The sequence below is a fragment of the Macrotis lagotis genome, chromosome X (assembly GCF_037893015.1).
Source record: "Macrotis lagotis isolate mMagLag1 chromosome X, bilby.v1.9.chrom.fasta, whole genome shotgun sequence".
Classification (NCBI taxonomy): Eukaryota; Metazoa; Chordata; class Mammalia; order Peramelemorphia; family Peramelidae; genus Macrotis; species Macrotis lagotis.
This window is the reverse complement of record NC_133666.1, coordinates 61,138,077-61,160,814: the sequence shown is the minus strand read 5'-3', so window position 1 is coordinate 61,160,814 and position 22,738 is coordinate 61,138,077. Positions and strand designations below refer to the sequence as shown.

At 34.5% G+C, this 22,738-nt stretch overlaps 1 protein-coding gene across 1 annotated transcript in view; it reads right to left on the bottom strand.

Annotated features, from left to right (window-relative positions):
* The window catches only part of LOC141502154 (protocadherin-11 X-linked-like), a 550,716-nt gene that overhangs the window by 187,945 nt on the left and 340,033 nt on the right, over positions 1-22,738 (bottom strand). Inside the window, exon 8 of the mRNA XM_074206744.1 lies at positions 9,661-9,850. Within this exon, the coding sequence (XP_074062845.1) occupies positions 9,661-9,850 (190 nt within the window). The remainder of the gene's footprint in view (positions 1-9,660; positions 9,851-22,738) is intronic.

Here is a 22,738-nt window from a genome sequence, read left to right as displayed (position 1 = left end):
GAAATGATATGAAGGCCCAGTAAGATTTGTTTTGCTCACTCTCATTTTTCATACTCCATAAATGAAGTAAGGTAGATTTTTCCCAAGGGTGTTAGGCTAAGTGATTACATGAATGCAAATCACAGAACATCTGCCATTCCATGACTGTTTGTAACTGGCTGTATGTAGTTCATTCATTACACATGCTGCTCAAGTATAGGTAATGGCAGAGGGGAACACTTGGTAGGGTCATTCTTGCTATACACCAAGTCTTCTTTTTACATTATTACTTATATATCATAGTAGGGACTAAGATGAACATTGACTCACAGGCACAGTATTAATGACAGAAAAGAGCAGTCTTCATCCCTGAAGGAAATAAAACTGAGAAAAGTAAAAGCAATTTTGACTTTCTTATTACCTCAAAAATAAAAAAAAGAACTCTCTACTGACCCAGTATATATATATATATATATATATATATATATATATATATATGTATATGTATATGTATATGTATATGTATACATATATATATATACATATACATATATATATATATATGTATATACATAAAAACTCTGAAAAAAGGTTTAAAAATAAGAAATAGCCTATATGGTTAATGTTTGGAAGTATAACATAGTTACCATCAACCTCCTATCTTTGCTTTTCTACCCCTTCAATACACAAGTGCTTTGCACCACAGGGATTTTTTATGAAGCATTTGGGGCAAAGTGACTTACCCAGAGTCACACAGCTTGAGTCTGGGGTCACATTTGAACTCACATCTTCCTGAACTCCAGCTCTGGTGTTCTCTATCCACTGTGCTGCCTAACTGTCCCTGAAGATCAGGGATTTTCAAGGAAACACTAACTAGACCAGAGAAATAAGACTTCCTAGATCCACAAGCTGTACCAAATTAAATGGAATTGAATTGACAGTGGAGGTATTGTGCAATGAAAGTAGTGCTGGATTCCCAGTTTGCTAGTTACAGCCCCTGTGGCCTTGTCATTTAAGCTCCTTTGGCTCCAGTTTACTCTTCTAGAAAGTGGCAGGATTAGACTGGATCATTTCCTTTCCAGGTCTCAACCCATGATTCCAAGCTTTTTAATCCCCAATCAGTGTTTGGATTTCCTCTACCTGGGGCAAGTGAATATTTATGTTAGCAGCCTTGTCCAAAATGTAGATCCATTTGGCTCCTAAGAAATCAGTGGTCTCTCTCTAGTCATTGTTTTCCAGAGGATTTCAACCAAGAATATTATTTTCAAAGCTCATGTCCTTATTGTCTGAAGTAATGAACTGGAAGCCAACCTAAAAATTACCAAGTAAGCCAGTAGACTTAATAATCTGCTCAAATGTTTAGTTTATTTCCAGGGTGATCCTCGACAATTGGAGAACTGGGAAAAAAGTCATGTCGTTTGACAAATACTTTAATCTTCCTAATTTTCTGATTTTTTAAAAGGCATTTGTTTGTGCAGTTTGCTGAGAGACAGTGTAGTTTACTATCTTACTTGAATACCTGGGTTGAAGTCCTGCTTCTGATCATATAATTTGTGTGACCCTGGGGAAGCCATTTTACTTCAGGGTCCTTACTCTCTAAGAGTCTAAGTTATAGACAAATCACTAAAGCCCATAGTAGAGGGAGTTTCTACCCTCGAAGTTCCCTATACAGACAAACTCATAAGCCTAGAAAGCCTCAAAAAAAACTTTTAATTATAGCTCCTTCCACTAAAAGCAGCGGTGAAACTGCAACCAAGTTAAATGACTGTGAGTCACAGGTAACTGTGTTAGATTATAAATGATAGATAGGTAACAATCTACAATGGTGGAGGAGTGAGGTCACCAACAACTGTTGTTCTTGTTGCCACACTGATGGTATTAGAAATCCTTTGCTATACTGATATATATTTGTATATGTATGTCTACATATAAATATACAATCCATATACAGCAACTCCTGTGACTAGGACATTAGAATTCTTTGCATTCAAGATCATTGACTATACAATTAATGATCTTTCACAAGTATAGTTGGCTATATATAATTGTAACAAATGATATGGGTGTTTTGGGTGTGTGACTGTGTTTACCATTTCTAAAATTCAGATTAACTGCTTAAGCCTAATAGTTACATATATTTTTTTTATATTTTGAAGTTGTTAATGGAGTTCCAAGAGAAGTAACTGAGAAGGCTTTGGACCAGTAATGTGATGACCCCCAAAATAAGTTCTTTAATGTTCGACCTTTATGCCACTCTCTCTAGCTTTTTGTTCTTGTTGAATGGAATAGGGATTTTTCTGGGTAAGAAGGGTTTAATGTCTAAGTTCAGGAAATATTAAGGAAGCACATAGCTTTTATAGTGAGTTCAAATTATGAAGTTTAGGTAAGTTACCCCATAGGGGAGATTTGAAGTTAGAAAGTAAAGTCTCTTCCAATGGCGATTGTATTATTACTCAGTGCCTGGCAAGAGACAACAAATGTTTGTTGATTCACTGACTGACTGAAGGAATTGGATGGGGTTAAATCACTTGCCCCAGGTCACACAGTTAGGGAATTATTAAGTGTCTGAGGTCAAATGTGAACTCAAGACCTCCATGGCTAGTGCTCTATCTGCTGTGCCTTCTAGCTGCACTGCAGAAGTGCTTCTGAAGCACTTCATTACTTCTGCACGACTTTAGAAAAGAAGAAGTCCCTGGATTTGAATATGGTAAATGTCTGTAAACTCTAGGTCAGTGAACTGGAATAGGGATAAATGGAAAGCTTTACACTTGGATTCACAAATCAAATTCACAAGTACAGAATTCTCATTTAATGATAATCTTTAAGCAAAAAGACAGATCATCACATACCAGGTATATTGTGGAAGGAATTCTTTTTGGGGGTAGAGGCTGAACAAGATAGACTCTGAGTCTCTGCTTCCAAAGGCTGAAACATGACTAAATATCCCATGTGATTCCTTAATTTTTGCTATGAATAATTAATGATAGGTTACATAGTCATTGCTGTCCCATACAATTTCTTTTGTTTTCTTTCTCTTTTTCTCTTTGTTTTTTTCTTACCATATTTCTCTATCACAAGGTATCTGTAGAATATTCAAAGGCCATTATTTAGCCTTTAAATTTGTGACCACTAATATCCTTACACATGACCTATTAGGATAGCAAGTCGTGTTATTCAGCTAGTTACAAAGAATGCATTCTTGAAGTAAGACTGTTTAAGCCAAACTGGTTTTGCCTTGGGCAAACTTTCATTGCCCATTGTTAAGTATTTCAAAACGTACAATTCATGATACCAGTCTCAGATGGTCTTCAAAACGACTGAGAGTTCTCAGAGAAGCACAGTATCCTTAGCAATCCTTGTAGTTTCCCCATTTTTTCCCTAGCTAATTAGATTAAAGGTAGATGATCAATCAACTTGTACTACATGGGAAAGATTAATTACTCTACCCCATGTGAATTAATTATTAGTGTCCAACCACAGGGCTAAGCAAATCTAATGTAGGGGCAGGGAGAAGAAGGGCAGACAGAGAGATGTGCTAGCCTGGGCCATATTCCAAAATCAACACTTATCAAATGTTTTCAGATTCAGTTTCAAATGACTAATGTAATAGTCTCTCATATGGGTCTTAAATATGGTTCCTGGGTAACCCTATCACTAGAGGAATTCTGTCGTTTGAAATTTTATTACAGGTATACATTTGCAATCAGAAGAGGGAAGGAAAAGATTAATAAATGCCTCTTGAAAAGGGGTAAAATGTTTCCCATTAGTACTCAATTTCATTGCTGTCATGATGGCTGCTAGCCAGTCATAGTATTTTCAGAGAAAATTACTTCAGGTATAAAATAAACATGTACAATATCGAGGTTTTGAAAAATTCAGATATGGAAAAGTCTTTTATGACCTTTCATTTTTAGGGCGTTTCTCTGAAATTAGAGAGTTATGACTGGTAAAGCAAAGGCCAGGTTAAATCCTCCATGGAGGCAGTCTACCATTTTATCACTCATTCTTTGCTTTTGCTTTCCCCTTACCATCCCCCAATGCTTCCAGAGTAACATGAAGTTTTCCATGACCTGCCAAGATCCTCTTAACACAACAAATTCAACTAAGTAGGATCTTAGAGAAATTAAATGGAAGCCCCTTCTCTCTACTTGATAATAGTGAGAAGACAAAAAAAGCTTAGAGAGACAGTATGATAAAGGGGGAAGAGTATGAGATTTTGAGTCAAATGACCTAGATACCAGTCTCACCTCTGCTAATATCTGTATGACCTTTAGCAAGTCACAGGTCCTCCTGGGCCTTAGTTCTTCATTCACAAAATGAGGATATTGGATCTCCAAGATCCTTGTCAGTTTTAATATGTATTTTTTCCATTATAAGAAATTACCCTATATAATTACAAGAAAATTTTACATTTTTGGTTATTTTTATCCAGTTCTACCATTTCATCAGTATGGGTCACTCCCATTCTCTCTACCTATACACATCAGCTGTGGTTCTGCCATATATGATTTCAGAAGTTGCCTGGGGCTTACCCCAGGTTATACAACTGGCAAGTCCCAGAGGTAGGGTTGTCAATGTATGGAAATGCCATTGGTGGCTCAGATATCCAAAAATGTGTAAACTTTCTGTGTTACAATGAGGGAAAACCTTCAAAAGTTCGACTTGGAAAAAGCATCTTTCTGAATCCATCTTAAAATAAAAACGTTACGTGTGAGTTGTATCATGTGATAATTTGTCATTTCCTTAATATAGGGCACTCCTGAACAAGGAAACTACCAGTGCAAACTAATATGTGCTCTGCAACTCACTGATATGTCCAGGGATACCAAGGAGTTAAGTGACTTGCCTGGTCACATGGTATGCCTCAGTGGTAGGATTGGAATCCTTGGTATCCAGGCTGGTTCTCCACTCAATTCATAATTCTACCTCTCTATTCATTCTGATTCTTTCTGTAAATATTTGGCTATATGTAGGCCCCAGCTCTAATTTGATCTGAATGTTACTGATAGGCCCTTGCTGTCCTAACAAATCTCCATGCTAATGAATTTCTAAATTGTTTAAAAATTTCAAATGTTTTACTTGGTCAAGGTAACACACTAACTCATGGGCACCCACTAATAATGCCTTGGTATAAATTCATATATCAAGTTAGCTAGTGTTACAGAAAAGGACCGAGAAACCTTGGGTGTTATAGAATAGGATAGAGAGAGCATATAGATAGAATAACAACTATGTAAATAAGGTGGAAGGTCCAGACCTAGACTGGGAGATACTAAGAAAGTAAAGTCAGGAGAGGTATTCTACAGACCCCATTGTGATAGAGAAATAGGGAGGGAGAGGGAGAGGGAGAGGGAAAGATGGGGTATTAGAGGAGAAGTTGAGGGAAGGGCAAATACAAATTTCTCCTGCTTTGCAGTTGTAACTGTCTATGCCTCTGTCTCTAACAGAAGCCAGAGTCCTGTGGTTGACTAATGTGCAAATTATCTAAGCATCTAGAAAGATCAACTCATGGTATTCAGAGTGTGTACTTTCTTTTAGGAAATGAAAGGTAAATTTGACCTACAGCTGTACTATTTATTTTTATTTAAACATAAAGAAGCTGGAGGAGCTGATGTCTCCTGTAGAGATATTATGAGACAGGAATTCATTATAGTTTCATTTCACATTAGAGAGGAAGCTTAATATCCTTGGCAAAGTACACTGGAGTAGAGATCACAGAAATTCTTTTATCTAGTTTGGAGTTTTAACAAACTGGATTCATATGTTTTAAAAGTAACATTTCTAAATCCCTCTGGCAACTTAAAAAAACTTATTCATAAAAAGTTGTGTTGACACCTAAATCTGTGAGCTCAGAAGAAGGCAATTTTCAGTACAATGTACTATTACAGGCAATTCATTAGCAGGAAAAAAACCAGATTGAGGATGTGATACATTTCAAAATATGAAAATGGAGCTGCATAATTTAATTCAATTGCTCAAGGACAGCATTAACTGCCTCTAACAGTTTACATTCCCATTTGTGGTGCGATTGAATAACACTGAACAGCTTACTGGCATCTGCTCCCAACCACAAACACACGAGGCTAGTGCCCCAGAGAGGTTTCTTTTGGAACAAAAGGAACTTAGTCCACATTCCTAGCAAAAGGCGATTAAATCCAGGAAATCTCATTAATGATTATTTTCTATTATTAAATACCAACAAGATCCATAACATATCTTAGGCTTACATGTCAACCATATGTCATCTTTTGGATGCATGTGATCAGATCACAGAGGTTACTTGTAATTATAAGCTCCCTTGGACAAGATCCAATAATACTTTATATGGTGTTCATCTTTTCTCATGGAATAGTGAGCTCCTACTGCAGTTAAGCCAAAAGTGGTATTTTTTAGTTTTTAATCTTAAAAAAAGTTATTGCTAGTCATTTTTCTTTAAACTTTTATAAGAACTTTAGACAATGAAATTGAAAAGCAATTATGGTAGCTCACATAAATCTGTCCACTCTCTTTTAATTCTTTTTATTTTGATAAGTTTAGTAAAATACCAACTGGAAATAATTATATTACTTTATGCATCTAATTATTATGTGAAATCAGCTGGCTTTTATAGTACAATATCATTCCTAAAGAACCTGCTAATTGGAACAGCTATGTGGTGCAGGTGGATAGAGCACTAGACCAGGAGCTAGGAGGACCTGAGTTCAAATCCAACCTCAGATACTTAATAATTACTAGCTGTGTGACCTTGGGCAAGTCCCTTAACCCCATTGCCTTGCAAAACAAAACAAAAAAAATAACCTGCTAATTTCCAATTTGTCTTCAGTTAGGACTAATATTACCCTTTCTGTTTTCTATTGGGGAAAAAAGTAGTTTACTGAGAAACATTCAATTGTGATTGGTGTGGAAATAGCTTATTCAACAAAGCCCTTTAAATACACATATAGTTATTCTCACTATATAACTATTATATTAATTCTAAATGATTCTATTATTTTCATTAAAACAGAGTCTGAAAGGAAGGGTCAATACTTAAGATGAAATCACTATTTCACATTTTCTTTTCAAATATTATAATTCAAATTTTTCAAAAATTCTCACTGACCTTGCTCAGTAGGAAATTTTGACCATGTCATTGTTCCCCTACCCTAGCCCTATTTCACTGGAGAGTCCATGTTACATGAAATCAGCTCTGGCTTTTAATGGTATTAGATCTGTTCTTGAGTAGTCTACTTTGTTGCTTAGACCTTCGCTAAATATTGCTCAGTCTGATAAAGATGACCATCCACAGAAGATGGATTTGTTTTATATGTTGCTAAAGAAAGATGTCTTTAATTATAACACTCTTTTTTGATTTATAGGATGAAGACAGAAGATAAAGATGATGCTGATAGATTGCATAGATAATTAACTCTTCATTACCTGAAGTAATAAACTTGCAACTAACTCATGCTTAAATGGTAACAGATCTAAAAGCAATTAGATCCTAGTTACAGCATTATACCTCATTGGACTCCTTGATATCTAGGTTAAGAAAATTTCCTTATTGATGCTTATGGGAGAAAATGGTGATTTTCAGAGCAGATCTTAACAACCTGGGGATCAAGCATGAAATGGTATAGATAATTGGAATTTTATGAACTTCATACACTTAAGAACATTTAATAACCAGCTCTGCAAATACAAAGCTACAGTGATGATATATAGATATCAGGTTGTTCTTTGTGATGTTTATGCAATTTATCTTCATTATATTAGGTTTCCGAAATAGGGTATGCAGGGGAGATGATGGAGGGGCTGTTTTGATTTCAAAGAGGTGCTTGCTTTAGTTGTTCATGCATATCTACTCATTTCAGTCATCAGCTTTAAACATTTGCTGAAGAGGTCCACATAATGGTGATGTGTCTAATGCCTGCCCTGAGCAGGTTTTGTGCTATTTGTTTGGCATCGGGTGTAGTGATGATGCTCTAGGAATATCTGACAGTCATGCTAGTGGGAAAGATAAGGCACTGTCGCTACTGACCTATATATACACAGATATCAATTATGAAAGTAAAAATGTACTTTGTGGAAAATGTAACTTCAGAAATTCGAAAAACTTTACATAACTTACCAGCTGCATATCTCAAAATGTCATCCTGAGTCACAAGTTCTTTGTATATAATTCACCCCCCCCGAAATTTTGTTAAGTATATCATGTTCATCTTTTAACATCCTTAAAATGCTTATACCTGTTAACCCCAGTGATGTTACTATGAACTGAAGGCCAAGACAGAAAGAAAAGAAAACTCCCATATATGCCTAATTATTGATAAGAGTACTATTTGTAATAGTAGAAAGCTAGAGACAAATTATATGCCCAAGGATTGGGGAATCACTGAAAAATTTTGGTATAAAAATATAACAGAATATCACTGTGCCATGAGAAATGCTCAATATGCAAAAAAAAAGCATTGGAAAAAATTTACATCAATTGATACAGAACAAAAAAGGAATATGCAAAATAACCACAGTAATGTAAATGAAGACCACACTATGAGATAAAAGAAATCAAATCAGATATGATGTTCTTTCAGAGGACTGATGTTCAAACACATTTTCTTTCTATTCCTTGCTTTCCCATTCACTTAGTAGGAGAAGGTAACCTTCATGCCAGCCTATGTATATTTGTTGAAGCAGTAAGATAGTGCACAATGTACATTTCTCATTGGTAATAAATAATCTCCAAGGCACCAAAAACATAATTGTATTATGGCACTTGATCATATAACTCATCATCACTGTATAATAAAAAGTCATTCAAAAGAAAGATAACTACAGAAGACTAGAGGTCAAATGATTCGATTGTAAAATACTTCTAAAATACTGTTTAATAATGTCACTGCAATTTACTAAAAGCTTTACTGTCCATGCAACTATACTTTAAATATAAATAAGTTCAAGTAGACATTTTAATTTTGCTTGGAATTAAATATCTGCATCCTACATTTCTAGTATGTACAAATACAGTGTGCCCATTCTTATCACCTAGTCATTTGACGAATTCTCAAATTATGTTCCTCAAATATATACCAATGGCAGACAATAAGGTAGGATCATAAAATTAATCCAAAACCCTCAAAAATTGAATAGGACTTCTTTAGACTAGGGACAGATACAACATAAAAACTAAGCCAGGTTGAGGGTTCACCAAAATGCCCTCAGGTGAGGGATTATTTCATACAAGTTGGCAGGATTGTGGATAAGTCAGTGCTTACTTCAGCCTGCCATCGAGAAGGTTCCTACTTAAACTAATTATCATTGTTAACACACATCACAACTTTTGATTCTATACAACTGCTGCCATGGCCCTCACAATGTCTCATGGAGCCATGATGGTTAGGCATTTATCTAGTAAAGTTAGACCTTGAATCTTCACTGATATCCATAGTTTAGTTGCCATATTTTTTATTTAATGGACACACTGAAGGGTTTTTTATCACAGTAATATTTTGAAACATCCCATGATTATTGTTCATCAGCATTATCAATATCATTCGATTATCATTATCACCAGCATTACAAGTTCACTCTTCACCTGTGTCTCCCTCCCATTCAAATGGTGAATTTCCAGTGACTCCACCATTCTCCACATTGACATTCATATAGTGAAATCATAAATTTTGGAAATATTGAGTCACTTACCAGTTTCAGGGTCAGAGTTGCCATCACCTTCAGTACGGTTGCTGTGTGTAGCCGGGTGTTCATAGTAAAGTCTGCGGAGATAGGCAGGCCTGGCGCCAGCAGTGGCACCAGCTTCTGCCTCGAAGTGTACATTGTCACTGCCACTCTCCTGAGGGCTTTCTGGAAGGTGGAATGTCACACGGCGCTGAGCCTACAAGAAAGAAAGAAAATTATAGGATTTCAGCATTGGTCTTACAAATTACTCAATATATCCAATTTAGAAAATGTATCATTTCAGATATCTGGTGAAGAAACATTAACATTATCCACCAGTGAGCACAATTTTCTGATTTTACAGACTGGCAGCTCTGTATTCAAACCTGTCTCACATGAGAGCCGACCTGACCCTATTTTTCAAATGGACAAATGCTAAGACAATATGAAAGCCATCCAGTACTAAAAATGAATGCTATCAGCCTTCACTGATAAGTGAAGTAAAAACTGTACAGAGACAAATGGAATATTTTCTGGCTAGAACCTGAAAACAATAGCATATTTGGGGACAATGGCTAGAAAAACAGCACTTTGCACAGGTAAAGATCAAAACCAAAAAAAAATAATTTCCGTTCCTTTCCATGATTTCATATTGTTTATGATTCAAAAACTTTAATTCTAAAATACCTTATTTGATCAACTAACTTTACTTAGGCAACATGCTAATCATATTACTGTTCTCTATTAGGCACAGCAGATTCTTGGGCTACTTTATCTTTTAAATGGTTGAATGTGACAATTTCAACAAGCAGTATTTCATGGGAATGGGTTTTATGTGAGGACAACTCAGATTTGGAAGGCTCAGTGAATAATGCACTATTATTACTAATCAGGGATAATGTCTATTTTTCAGAACTGTCAGTCAAATTTTCTAATTTATTAAGGATCAAGAACAGCTAAATTAAGAAAAAACTCTAAATGTTTTCTTTCCATGTAAACTTTGTTTTCACACTTTCATCTACTCCAGAGAGTTTGCCTGGCATACTAGATCAGGTGGCAAGGGGGGATGGGTAGGTTCGAATGCCTGCCATTTATTATAGAGCATAATACTAAGCAAGCTAATTCAAACTTAATGTCTCAGGGAGCTGTCTAGTAATTCCTAAACTGGCTATGATCTGTGATTTGAAGTGAATTCAAATATATGCACACTCTATTCTTCTTTTCCCCAAATTCTGCTCCTATCTCTCTTCACATCCTTCTCATTTGCACAAAGCCATCCATAGCACTACATGGCTGACTGAGAAGAAACCCTTCTACAGGCAACTGAAAAAAGCTTAAAATATGTATTCAGTCTGCATTACTAGATCTTAACTTTTTGGAGAAGACACTTAGATGGTACCAGGAAACTGAGTTTCAATAAAGTATATTAAAATGGATGCCACCAGTTTGATTGGTTTACAAGGACAGAATGATGATCATCAAATTTGCATAGAATTTATATTAAATTTGAAAGTTGATCAATTCTTCATCCCTCAGAACCCTCTTTTCACCTCTGGCTAATAGTTATTAATCTATTCAAAGCTGATTTTCACTATTTTATGAATAAGAAGTCACAGTGCTCATCTTACATGGGTTAAATTCTTTTGTCACATAAAAAATCCAGGCATGCATTTGAGATTCTCAATGCTTTCAATTAAATTATCACCTTTTATACTTGCAAAAGCACTATTTAAAATGCCCAAAATATAATAATTTAGCACTAGAAAAAATTTCTTGAATGCTAAATATCTAAATCATAGTTAATGTATACATTTTAAAGTTTAATGCATGTAAAATGAATAACAATGGCATCAGATTGAGAGACTAGGGTTTTTGCCAAAAGGCAGAAATTAATAAGTGTTTTGCGTATTCAAACAAGGCTAACACAAAGGGTTGACATTTATAGAAATATCAACATTTGTATGTATTCGCAACATTTCTACTTTTTCTTCTTCTTATTAAAAGTCATACCACTGAATTATTGCAACAATGAAATAAATCTTAAAGCTATAATTTAACATTTAATATTTAGTAATGAAGTTACTGTTTCAAAACACAATAAATGTCCAGTGCCTAGGGAGTAAGGTGGTAGTTACATGGTACATGATACAAAAGCTAAAATTATTTTTGATTGTTTCATTTTACTAGGGGAAGGGCCTTCTTCCTCATTATCGTTTATGTATGTGTCACTTAAACTTTCACTGTCTCAGGTAACTCTCTAAGACTGCAACTTTTCGAAAAGCTATTGACCTACATTGATAGAGAAAATTTCCCCACTGGGAGTTGCCTACATATAAAAAAAAATCTTAGGATTCTATTATTCTGCAAAAAGAGAAGTAAGTTTTAGAAAATCAATTTTTTGAATATATTTAGAACTTTCTTGTTCAATATTTTCCTAAGCAAAGGATTTTAACCTGAGATCCACAGACAACAAGGTATCTACGAACTTGGAAAGGGAAGAGAGAAACTGCATTTTATTTTCACTCATATCTAACTGAAATTTAGCATTTGCTATTATCATGAATGTGGGCAAGAAACATGATTCTGAGAAGTCCATAGTCTTCACCAGATCACTAAAAATGTCATGACAAAAAAATTAAGAGATTTTGCTTCAAGAAATTTGGATATCTTTTACCTTCTCCTTTTATGATAACTCCACCTATGCTAACCAGCATACCCAAGCTTATTCAGTGAGTTAATAATAAAGCCAGGATACAAATTTAATCTAAGTCTTACTGTACTTTTGCCTACAAATCTCTTCTCATTGGGTATGGTACTTGTGGAATTTAAACATCTCACAGTGAAAGTTTAAAAATAAAAGCCTCTATTAGTAAGCAATAAGTTTAGTATTGATCCAAAGTCAGTTTTTTTTTTTTTTTGCAAAGGAATGGCTTTCTAATTCTTATAATAACAAAATGGTCATTCTGTCACAATAGGAATCTATTTTTATTTTCCTTTCAGTTCTGTCTGTATACTTTGATTTTAGAGCATAATTCATAACTTGGACTTAGAAAACAGCTTAATTCCAAGAACTTGGTCTTTATTGATTTGCTTGTCTAACACTCCAGCTTTCCTACATTTTTCCATAAAAAAGAAGAAGCTTTGATCATAGACCTCATTAGAACTATTAGAAAAGAAGTTCAAAATTTCTTTGGACTTCATTAATTTTACATATTTCTTTTAAAGCAGCTTCCTGCACTTTCTTAGCCTACAGATAAATATTTTGTTCACTCCAATTGGAGAGCTATTGCTGGAAAATTTCTTAAAATAAGAAATGGTAAGTTCATTCTGTAAGAATAAGACATCTACATATGGTCAGGGTATAGTTTATAAAGGACACAAATGAGACAATGCCTTTGAAAGTGGAAATACATTTTGGAGAAATCAAATGTTCTTTGTATAATCTAACTATAGTAATCAATTGTGCATCTTGAATAACAATCAAATACACACCCAAGAATTCAAAGAACATCAGCATTACTTTCTCTTACTTCATGTGTCTGTGCTCTAACAATCCTGCTCTTAAGTATGCTAATAAGGATGAAATTTTGGCTTCCTTCAGTCCCCCTCCCTAGAGGATTTGTGCTGCCAGAGACTGCACCAGTGGAAAGCAAACATTCACATCTTATCCATACCCATTTTCAATATCACTATTATAAAGTGCAAGTCTATAAAACAGAATAAGAAACAACAATCCTTCCTGGGGAGAGAGAGATTTAATTATTTGGAAGCTCTATAAACTCTCAAGCCTCAGGATAGCTTCATTAGAGTTCTCTGAAATTATTACTAACCAAAGCATGATACTTGAAGTTCTAATGTTTGAATCCACTTGTGCTCCCATTTCAATGGTGTTTCTCTTTAATAGAGTTTCTCTTTAAGGAATATTTTCTATAGAGGAAGAAAACTAACTGGACACTGTGGTGTATAAAAAGTCCTATTTACCTAGCTCAAAACAAGAATGAAGATGTTTCTTTTAAATTTTCCCAATAGGCTCTTGGAGAGTAGCCCCGCTTGAATTTACTAATGCTAAAATAAGTGAATGTCATCCTCCATCTGGAAGAATAAGCCACCACTAGGCCTTGCCAAGTAGGGATGTATTTTTCTTGAAGTTGTGAAGGGAATTTTCTAACAGCTCATGAAAGATGTCCAACAATATCTTTAGTAGAAGTGACTGAAATTAGATTCACTGAAAATTAGTTTAAAGTGGCAAGACAAAGTTGTGGCAACACAGGAAGTCTGGGACGGAAGGTAAACTCAACACGTGACTCTAGAGCAAACTGGAAACATCAAGTTTTAAATCCTGTGAAATTACTCAGGGTACCTGCCTTTCTGGGACAGCAAGATCAGTTATGATTTCATAGAATCTTCAATGTGGTATTCTGTGGGAAGGAAATGAGGATAATAGTAGGAAAAGGTGTTTTTATGTGACACTAGAGAGTAAGGAAGGAAGGGGGGACAGAAGGAATGAAGGAAAGAAAAGATCAGGAAGGGAGGAAAAGAGTGAGAAGAGAAAAGTAAAAAGAGATCCCAACATTCAAAAAAAATGTGCTTTATATGCTAGGCAGGAAAAAAAATACCTCTTATATGTATTGGGATAGGGCAAGGGATGTGATTGAGTATTATTCCTTATCTATATATAATCACTTAAAAATAAATGCTCTACATTTTACATAAGAACATTTGTTAAAGGATTTTAATAAGAGAACCTTGTAAAACTATTACCTTTAAGTATAACTTTTTCAAACATTTCCCTACAGATAACTGATACATTAGAAAAGGCCTCAGATATGAAGAACTGGAGTTCTGATGCAAGGCTTAAGGAGAATTGGAATTTTAAGTGTGACGATAAGAATTGATTGGCAAAACAGCATCTCTGATGACCATTTTCCTTTGCACTAATCCAAATGTTTCAGAAATTAACAGGTCCTCCAGAGTCTTGTTCCAGACTCCTAAACATGTGTCTGCTGGAGTTTCAGCACTAATTTCTAAAAACCTTTTGCTAATCAAGACTTTGCCTTCCTTAGCAATCCTTGGTAACCAGCCAACTTCACATTCTTGTCACTTTCTTGCTTGATTGCAATATAGTATAAAAGAATTAATTCATCTCTGTGCTTGAAAGATTATTACTGGAGAAGATTTGCTCAAAAGCTTTGGGAAAATGTATTCACTCTCAAATCTAGGCCTGTTGTTTAGCTTCAATAGGTTACTTTTCATACTAGTATGAACTAGCCCATGACTAAACTAAGAGAAAAGGATGAAATAGCTTAGTGGTAAAGACTGAAACTGGAAGCAAGGCTGGAAGGGATGGAGCAGCAGCAAACTAAAGACAGTCATTCGGATTCTAACCATGTAATTTAAAAAAATATCCAATATTAAAAACAGGGATGTATTTTCTGCTCTATGTATGGTTTCATTTTTTCCTAGACAATTTTTGAGTATTTTCTCTGCAACATACATATATTTTTGAGGGGCCTTCAGATTTGGAGAGTTTGTGACTCTATATAATAATGTATGATATCAATTTAGAAACAACCTTATGGACTACATTGGTGGGAGAGATAGAGAAAGATAAGGCAATGCTTCTTTTTAATATATATATATATATATATACATATATATATATATAAATATAAAATCTGTAAGAGTGTGTGTGTGTGTGTGTGTGTGTGTGTGTGTGTGTGTAAAGCACCTTTCTAATAATATTGGCCTAGCTGTTTTAAAGTAATCTAGAGAGATCAAATGATCATCCCATGGCATAGCTTGGGTTTAGAGGGCAACTCTAATTCCTCTTGGTTTTGCACTCAATGATAAAAATTTGCCTCAACAAAGTTACCACGTAAAGATTTTGCAAAGTAAAGAAACAAAAAATATAGTTTCCTGAATGCTGTAATCACTAAAGAGAGAAATAAAAAAGCAGTTAATATGTTTTTATTATTTAATGAAAATAAATTAGGAAATAAATCTTCATTGACATCGCAAAATATTAAACACAGTATAAATTATCTTCTTAAAAGGTAAACTAATCAAAAAGTACAAACAAATTTGGAGCAAACTGATTTTTAAAGCAAAACATGAGCATATTTTAGGTGTCAGATTTCCTTCTAAGGTTTCAATTTTGTAATATATTGTGTTTTCAGTGTTTGATTTCTACCAAGAATATTACATCCTTGCTTTAGTCGTGTACATCTTACTATTAATACTAATGGTCATCAAAGATGTACTTTTATTCAAGAATCTTCAAGATTATCATCAACATGAATTAATTACATTTCATAATATGGGGAAAAAGGTATGGTTCCACATGACTGACAGGTAGGCAATTGAAAGTTCAAGGGAAAGTGGATCATCATTCCCCAAAAGACCTGTGCTCTGGATTGATAGCTACTTCTCCATACACTGCAAGTAACCCTGCTAGTACAGAATGACTGAATATAAGGATCCACTACACAACTCTGAATAGTCTTAATACATGTGATAAATGCACCACAGAAAGTAGAATGCAATTTCATCGATCATAAAAACACCAAATATGTAGGAAATTCCTTTACCTGACATTCATCTGTAAAATTCATCAGTTAAAATGCATTTGATAAGTGAATTTTATATGCCATTCAATACAAAGAAAAGAAAAATGGTTCCTGCTTTCCCATTCTGATGATAGATATAGCATGTACATGACTATATACATACAAGATACATGCAGAGTGAATGGAAGGCAATATCAAAAGGGAAGGTATTTGGGGAAAGGTGAACTAAAGTGTTCTTGAATAAAATGATGTTTGAGCTTGGCCTTGAAGGACGAGAAGGAAACTAAGAGGTCTAGGTGTGGAAAGATTAATTATGCTGACTATCATTCACATACTTAATGTTCTGATAAACTATCATATTAATGGGAACTAAATCTCTTGCAAGGTCACTTCTAAAATGAAAATGTATAGAAAGAAAGGGATGAGACGGTAAAGGGATGCCAGGTCATGCTATGTGAAGAGGAGTTGAAGAATTTGGAGTGTTTAATCTTGAGAAGAGGAGACTAAGGGAAGATAGTGATCATATGACAGAGCAATTGGATATGTTCTAGTTGACTCCAGAGGGCAAAATAAAAATCAGTGGGAAGAAGTTGCTAACAACAAGAAAACCACTTCCCAGTGATTATAACCATGCAGAGTAGGTTGGCAGCCTTGATTCCTAGTATGTACTCTATCCTCTTGACTCCCTCACAAGCACAGATCGTCAAGACAAGTGTACTATACGGCTGCTTGTTAAGTACACTGTTTCTTGGTCAGGTACAGGGTGACTAGCAAGCTTTTGAGGGGCCTTCAGATTTGGAGAGTTTGTGACTCTATATAATTCTGTATGATATCAATTCAGAAACAGCCTTATGGAATACATTGGTGGGAGAGATGGAGAAAGATAAGGCAATGCTTCCTTTTAATTGAGAAAAATGGAGTAGTGAGGTAGACAACTATCACTTTTAATCCATTTAACATTATTTCAAAGGACACTTGCCTACATGTACCTGTTCATATCACCCAAAAAATAATTTCCCATAAGAAACAGTTTTTCAATCTGACACTTTCATTTTTAATATGGAAATAAGCAAACAATCTACAGATTTCCATCTCTTAAAATAGCAGACCAGCTGTGTAGTCACATTAGTTAAAAGTAAAATGTTTGAGCCTAGCAAAATCGTATTTGGGGATTTGTGTGCATTTCTAAGTGACTGTAGCTGATGGGAATCCACTTAAATTCCAAATCCAATAACTTTCCCCTTCTTCCATCCCTTTCATATATTTAAATTAAATGTTTAAACTATTCAAGTGAAATTTGGAATTTAAATGAATTCTTTTCTGAGGTGGGCCAATTCAGTAAAATAACAGAGAATGATGAGATTATCTATTAAGGCTGATTCTAAAGCAAATAACTTATTTTGTTACAATTAGTCAAATATTTCTAAGAGAATTTACCTATTAAATTAAGAATAATCCATATTGTCACTAACTATATGAGTGGCCCAAGATTTGAAAAAACTATTAATAAATAAGTGATTATGAAAAATGATACTATGGTATAATCAAATGTAGTTTCTCACTTTTTAGAATTACATTTCCAGGAGTTATGCCAAATGAGTCATTAAAATTGATATTTCACAATTTCCTGCAGACAATAAAACAAGGCATTTCACAAAATGACAAAATCCTAACACATACACACTATTTTAGTCACAAGTGTTTGTCAAAATTGGCATGTTCCACTGCAATGTACTTTTTATCAAACTGCCCCACTTCCATATATCAGCTTCAATGTCAATTTAAAGATAATGAGGCTTTTAAAAGCATCATCCATGACTCTCATCTTACACTTGACTTATTTTACAGTCCAAGTATTCTCCTCCTCAGCCCCATCCCAACAAGGAGAGATAATGAGGGAATCTCTAATGGAAGGGACCTTCAACAAAGCCAACTAGGCTAATTTGTTTGTAATTCTACACGAATCCCTTGTTAAAAAAGTCACACAAGTGGCCGCTCAGTTTTCATCTGAAGACATCTAATGAGGGAACATCATTGTCTCCCAAGGGATTCCATTCCGCTTTTAAATGGCGATAAATTGTTGGGAAATCCAACTCTGGCTAAATCTACAACATTCTGCCCTATGGGACCAAGAAAAATAAGTCTACTTCTACATAGCAATTTTTCAAACACAACACCCCAGTTACTTCAAACAGTTTAATGTTACAAGAAAATAAGGTGCATGATATTTTCATAATGTCCTTTAGATGCTTTCTCCAGCTTAATAACATTTATACAAAAATGTGACATTCAAGCACCAATCCCTTCCTTGGAAAAGAAACACTTCAACTGCTTAGTCTGAGTATTTTATTGTTGGAGATCTCTAAGTATTAGAAATAGATTCCTTGCATTAAAGTGAAATCTGCTTCTCTGTAATTGACATACATTCTCCTAGTCCTCAAAGAATGGCAGGGAAAATTGGGGAATAAGATTAAGTTGGAAATTTTTTCAAAATTATAAGAGAAAAATTATTAGGAAACAAGATATTTGATTTTTGATTCCTTACTTCAATCAGGCTTTTATACTTTCTGGTTATATTTTATATGTTATAATATGTGTGTGGATATGTACAAATTCACACATATATATGTATATATATATATATTTATAAAACTTAAATTTTCTACACTCATCTATAGAACTGGATTATTACTGTTGGGCACTTTTTAGTATCTTTTATAAGCTCTATTATTTCATTTTAAAAATTTCTGGGTAAAAAGATGTTATAAAATATAATACAGTGGTTAAAAACTATTTTTTCAAATTTCAAACTTAACAAAAGGCCTGGAGTCTTCTGTTGAAACTCAGAAAAATATTTATTGTTATTGTTTAGTCATTTCAGTTACGTCTGATACTTTGTGACCCCACTTGAGGTCTTCTTGGCAAAATTACTGAAGTGGTTTGCTATTTTCCTCTCAAGCTCATTTTACATATGAGGAAACTGAGGCAAGCAGGGTTAAGCAACTCCCAGGGTTACATAGCTAGGTCGTCCTGACTCCAGTCTAGCACTCTTGTCTACTATGCCACCCAGCTGCCCCCCCAAAAGATGCAGTTATATGAATTCCTGAAAACAAAACACTTAAAAGTGATCCTAAATTTAAGCAGTGTTTAATAATTTGGTATGTATGTATGTAGGCAAGCATGCATATATACAAATAAATTCAAATGCCATTTTTCCTATCAAAGGTGAAAGATCAGGCAGAAAATCATTGATACTGTTTCTAAGGGGGTCAATGCTTAAAGGATTCATGGTGCGAGAAGGTGCTGACTAATAATTTTAGTTAGAAATGCTAGACTTTAAAGTGAAGGAAAAAAGTCAGCTTCACTGGTTTACTTCTAATTTTAGCCTTAGAAAAACTATGTATAGCTAAGGAAGACAAGCTCATTTACAATTTTTAAAGAATCTAAACATTTATTTTCCAGTGATAGAACAAACATCCTACACATTAAAAAAGTAATGATGCCACAATTTCTAAATCTGAGGCTCCAGACAAAGGGCCTGGAGGATTTAGGAAGACTAGAAATCAGTCCTTTAGTGAGTGAGATGAAATCAACATTGATGCCTAAATACTATCATGTGTTTAAACATGGAGTTAATTCAAGGAAATATCACCCTCCAGATTTTGTTTTAAATACATAGTCTTGTTTTGAAAGAAGAGAGATAATTATGCTTATAAATGAATGCTATTTAACATCTATTTTTGATAAACTGTTAGGAAAAAATAACAAATGGTGAATTTCACTTAATAATTTTAACTTCACTGAAGGAAAAACCTGCTTCATATTTGAAATTAGCACTTTAAAAAATTCAGATGGTATTTCTTTTAGCAGAGGAGTCTGCTGTTTTCTTAGTCAGAAATTTGATGCAGTCTTCAAAATGTATATTTATCTCTCAGCAGTCATGTATATATATGTATCTTTGTAAGAAAAATATCTGAAAATCTATGTGATTGATTTAATACTGAATCTGATGAAGTAGCACATGAGGATTCACTTCAAAGCAAAGTGAAAAAGGATGGAGGCTTGGCAAAAATTAGTATCAGACTAGACTACTCTGCATTTTCATTCATTTTTTGATTTAGAGTTATGCTATGGGACATATTACTTCAATCTTTTACTTTCAAGGACAGCATATCCAAAAGGAAATTAGAGAAAATTATGGAATTATAATGTTACCTGAATGTAAAAGAACAGCCTTAAATACTACAATGATTATGAAATGATTTTTAAATATTTAATATCCAGGAATATGATATCTATTCTTAAACTGATGAGACTTAAATTAATACCTAATGGTTAATTTTGTTGTTGTTGTTAAGTCGTTTCAGTCACAGCTGACTCTTCTTGACCCTATTTGCAGTTTTCTTGGCAAAGATAAATGGAGTAGCTTTATCTAGCTCTCTTTATAGATGAAAAAATGGAGACAAACAGGGTTAAGTGACTTGTCCAGGATCATACAGCTAGTACATGTCTGAGGTCAGATTTGAACTGAGGAAGACAAGTCTTTCTGAATCTAAACCCAGTAGTCTATTCACTGTGTCACCTAGGCTGCCTGTAGTTATTTTTCCCCCATCTAATTCAGAAATTGGTGAGAAACAACTGTACCATGACAAGGAGGTTATAATTTAAATGGCCTAAATTATTTATCCACTTAAGATTCATTTTGGAATTATATTACTAAATATCACCTTCCATAAAATTCCATATTTCTATGCATAAAAAGTGGGTAAAGCCTTAGGAAAAACTGAAAATTACTTATGTATCCAGCGGAAAGAGTCTTGGACTTGGAGGTAGAAGAGAATTGGTTTATGCTTGACAATAGTGGTGTGATCATGGCCAAGCCACTTCATCATATTGAGCTTCAGTTATCCCATGTGTAAAATGGGTATAATAAAATAGATGATCAAGAGGATATATTGAAATACTGTTTGTGAATTTTTCTTCATGCAAATTTTAAAGTTTTGTAGAGATCAGCTATAATCAATCATAAGAAAGGGAACTGTGACATGCCTTGTCATTCCCAAAGAAAACTCTTTCATAGATTATGAAATCTCACTCTAGGTGATGGCATCTGGAATTTATTTATTAACTCTGGGGGAATAATATGGCATATCTTTGACAGCTAATCCGACTTAGATAAAAAAAAAAGTCACTGGTAGTTTTTCGCCAAAACTTATAAATTCTCTGTGTAATCATCTTTTAAAATTAGAGAATAACAAACAAGATTCAAGGCATCACACTTCTGCCTCTAAGTTAGTTCCCTTTAGGGCCTTAACAACCTGGAGGAACCCTCAGTTACTGACTTCTTTATTTAACTACTTTGGGGACTTCATTACTACAAACCTCTTATAGAGAACCCCATTAAAATGACAAATAGGCAAATAGTATTATGATATTTCTCTAAAATTAAGGGGAAACATTCTGAAAATTATAAGTAAATCCAAAATATTAAATAAATTCTTTAGAAACATTTTGGAAATACAGCTCCCTAAAGGAAAGTGGTTCCCTAATAATAACACATCAGCAACTTTAAAGGAAATTAAAAATTAGAAAAGGTACGTTTAGCCCTCTGAGTAAATACAAACAAAACTTAACTGAACAAGAGGGAGAAAGGAAGGCCTTAGGGAATGAACATTTGTTAAGTACTTGCTATATGCCAGGCACTTTTATTCTTTTGCTGGCGGATTATGAGGTGATGGGGTATGTGAGTTGGCTAAGGTCACACAGAAATATCAAGTGTCTGAGACCACATTTGAACTCAGATCCCCCTGACTCTAGGTCAATGCTCTATCCTCTGCACCACCTAACTTTCCCCTGACAGTTTTCAAAATTCGATCTCATTTTATCCTTACAATAAGCTTGCAAGTTAGGTACAATTATTATTCCTATTTTAAAGTTGAGGAAACTGAGGCAGGCAGAGGTTAAGTAAGTTTCCAGGGTCATATAGCGAAGGAATATTTGAAGTCACATTTGAACTGAGCATTTCCTGACTCCAAAGGCCTGGGCTTTCTACACTGCTTTACCAATCACCTCAAGAGACCCAAGCTAAGCTTGTCTAAAGAAGTCTTTGAGGGTGAAGAACTATCTGGATAGGAGATACAGGGCATTGTGTATTATGATTTGAGGAATTACATTTCCCTAAGAAATCCTTTCCTGAAGGGGATTCTAAGACCTCCAGGTTTCATAGCTAGTTATCACATACTAAACATCATCAGGTTCATATTATGCATCTTGAATATATCGCTCTTTGTAAAAAATTAGTCCCCAGAAAGTCATAAGTGAAAACAGTTACTGTGACAGTTCCCAAGTGCCATTGCTCTTTTAGCATTAAATCATGTTCCATCAAAGGGGACAATATGCCTGGATAAAGGAATTTTTTAATAGGAGTGATAAATTTATGGCATGTTGGGAATATCCTCTAGGAGTGTTTATGCAAGGACCTGGGTGAGAATCACAGAGAATGGCAAGTCATGGAGAGGTTGGGAACAGCAGCAGTGAAG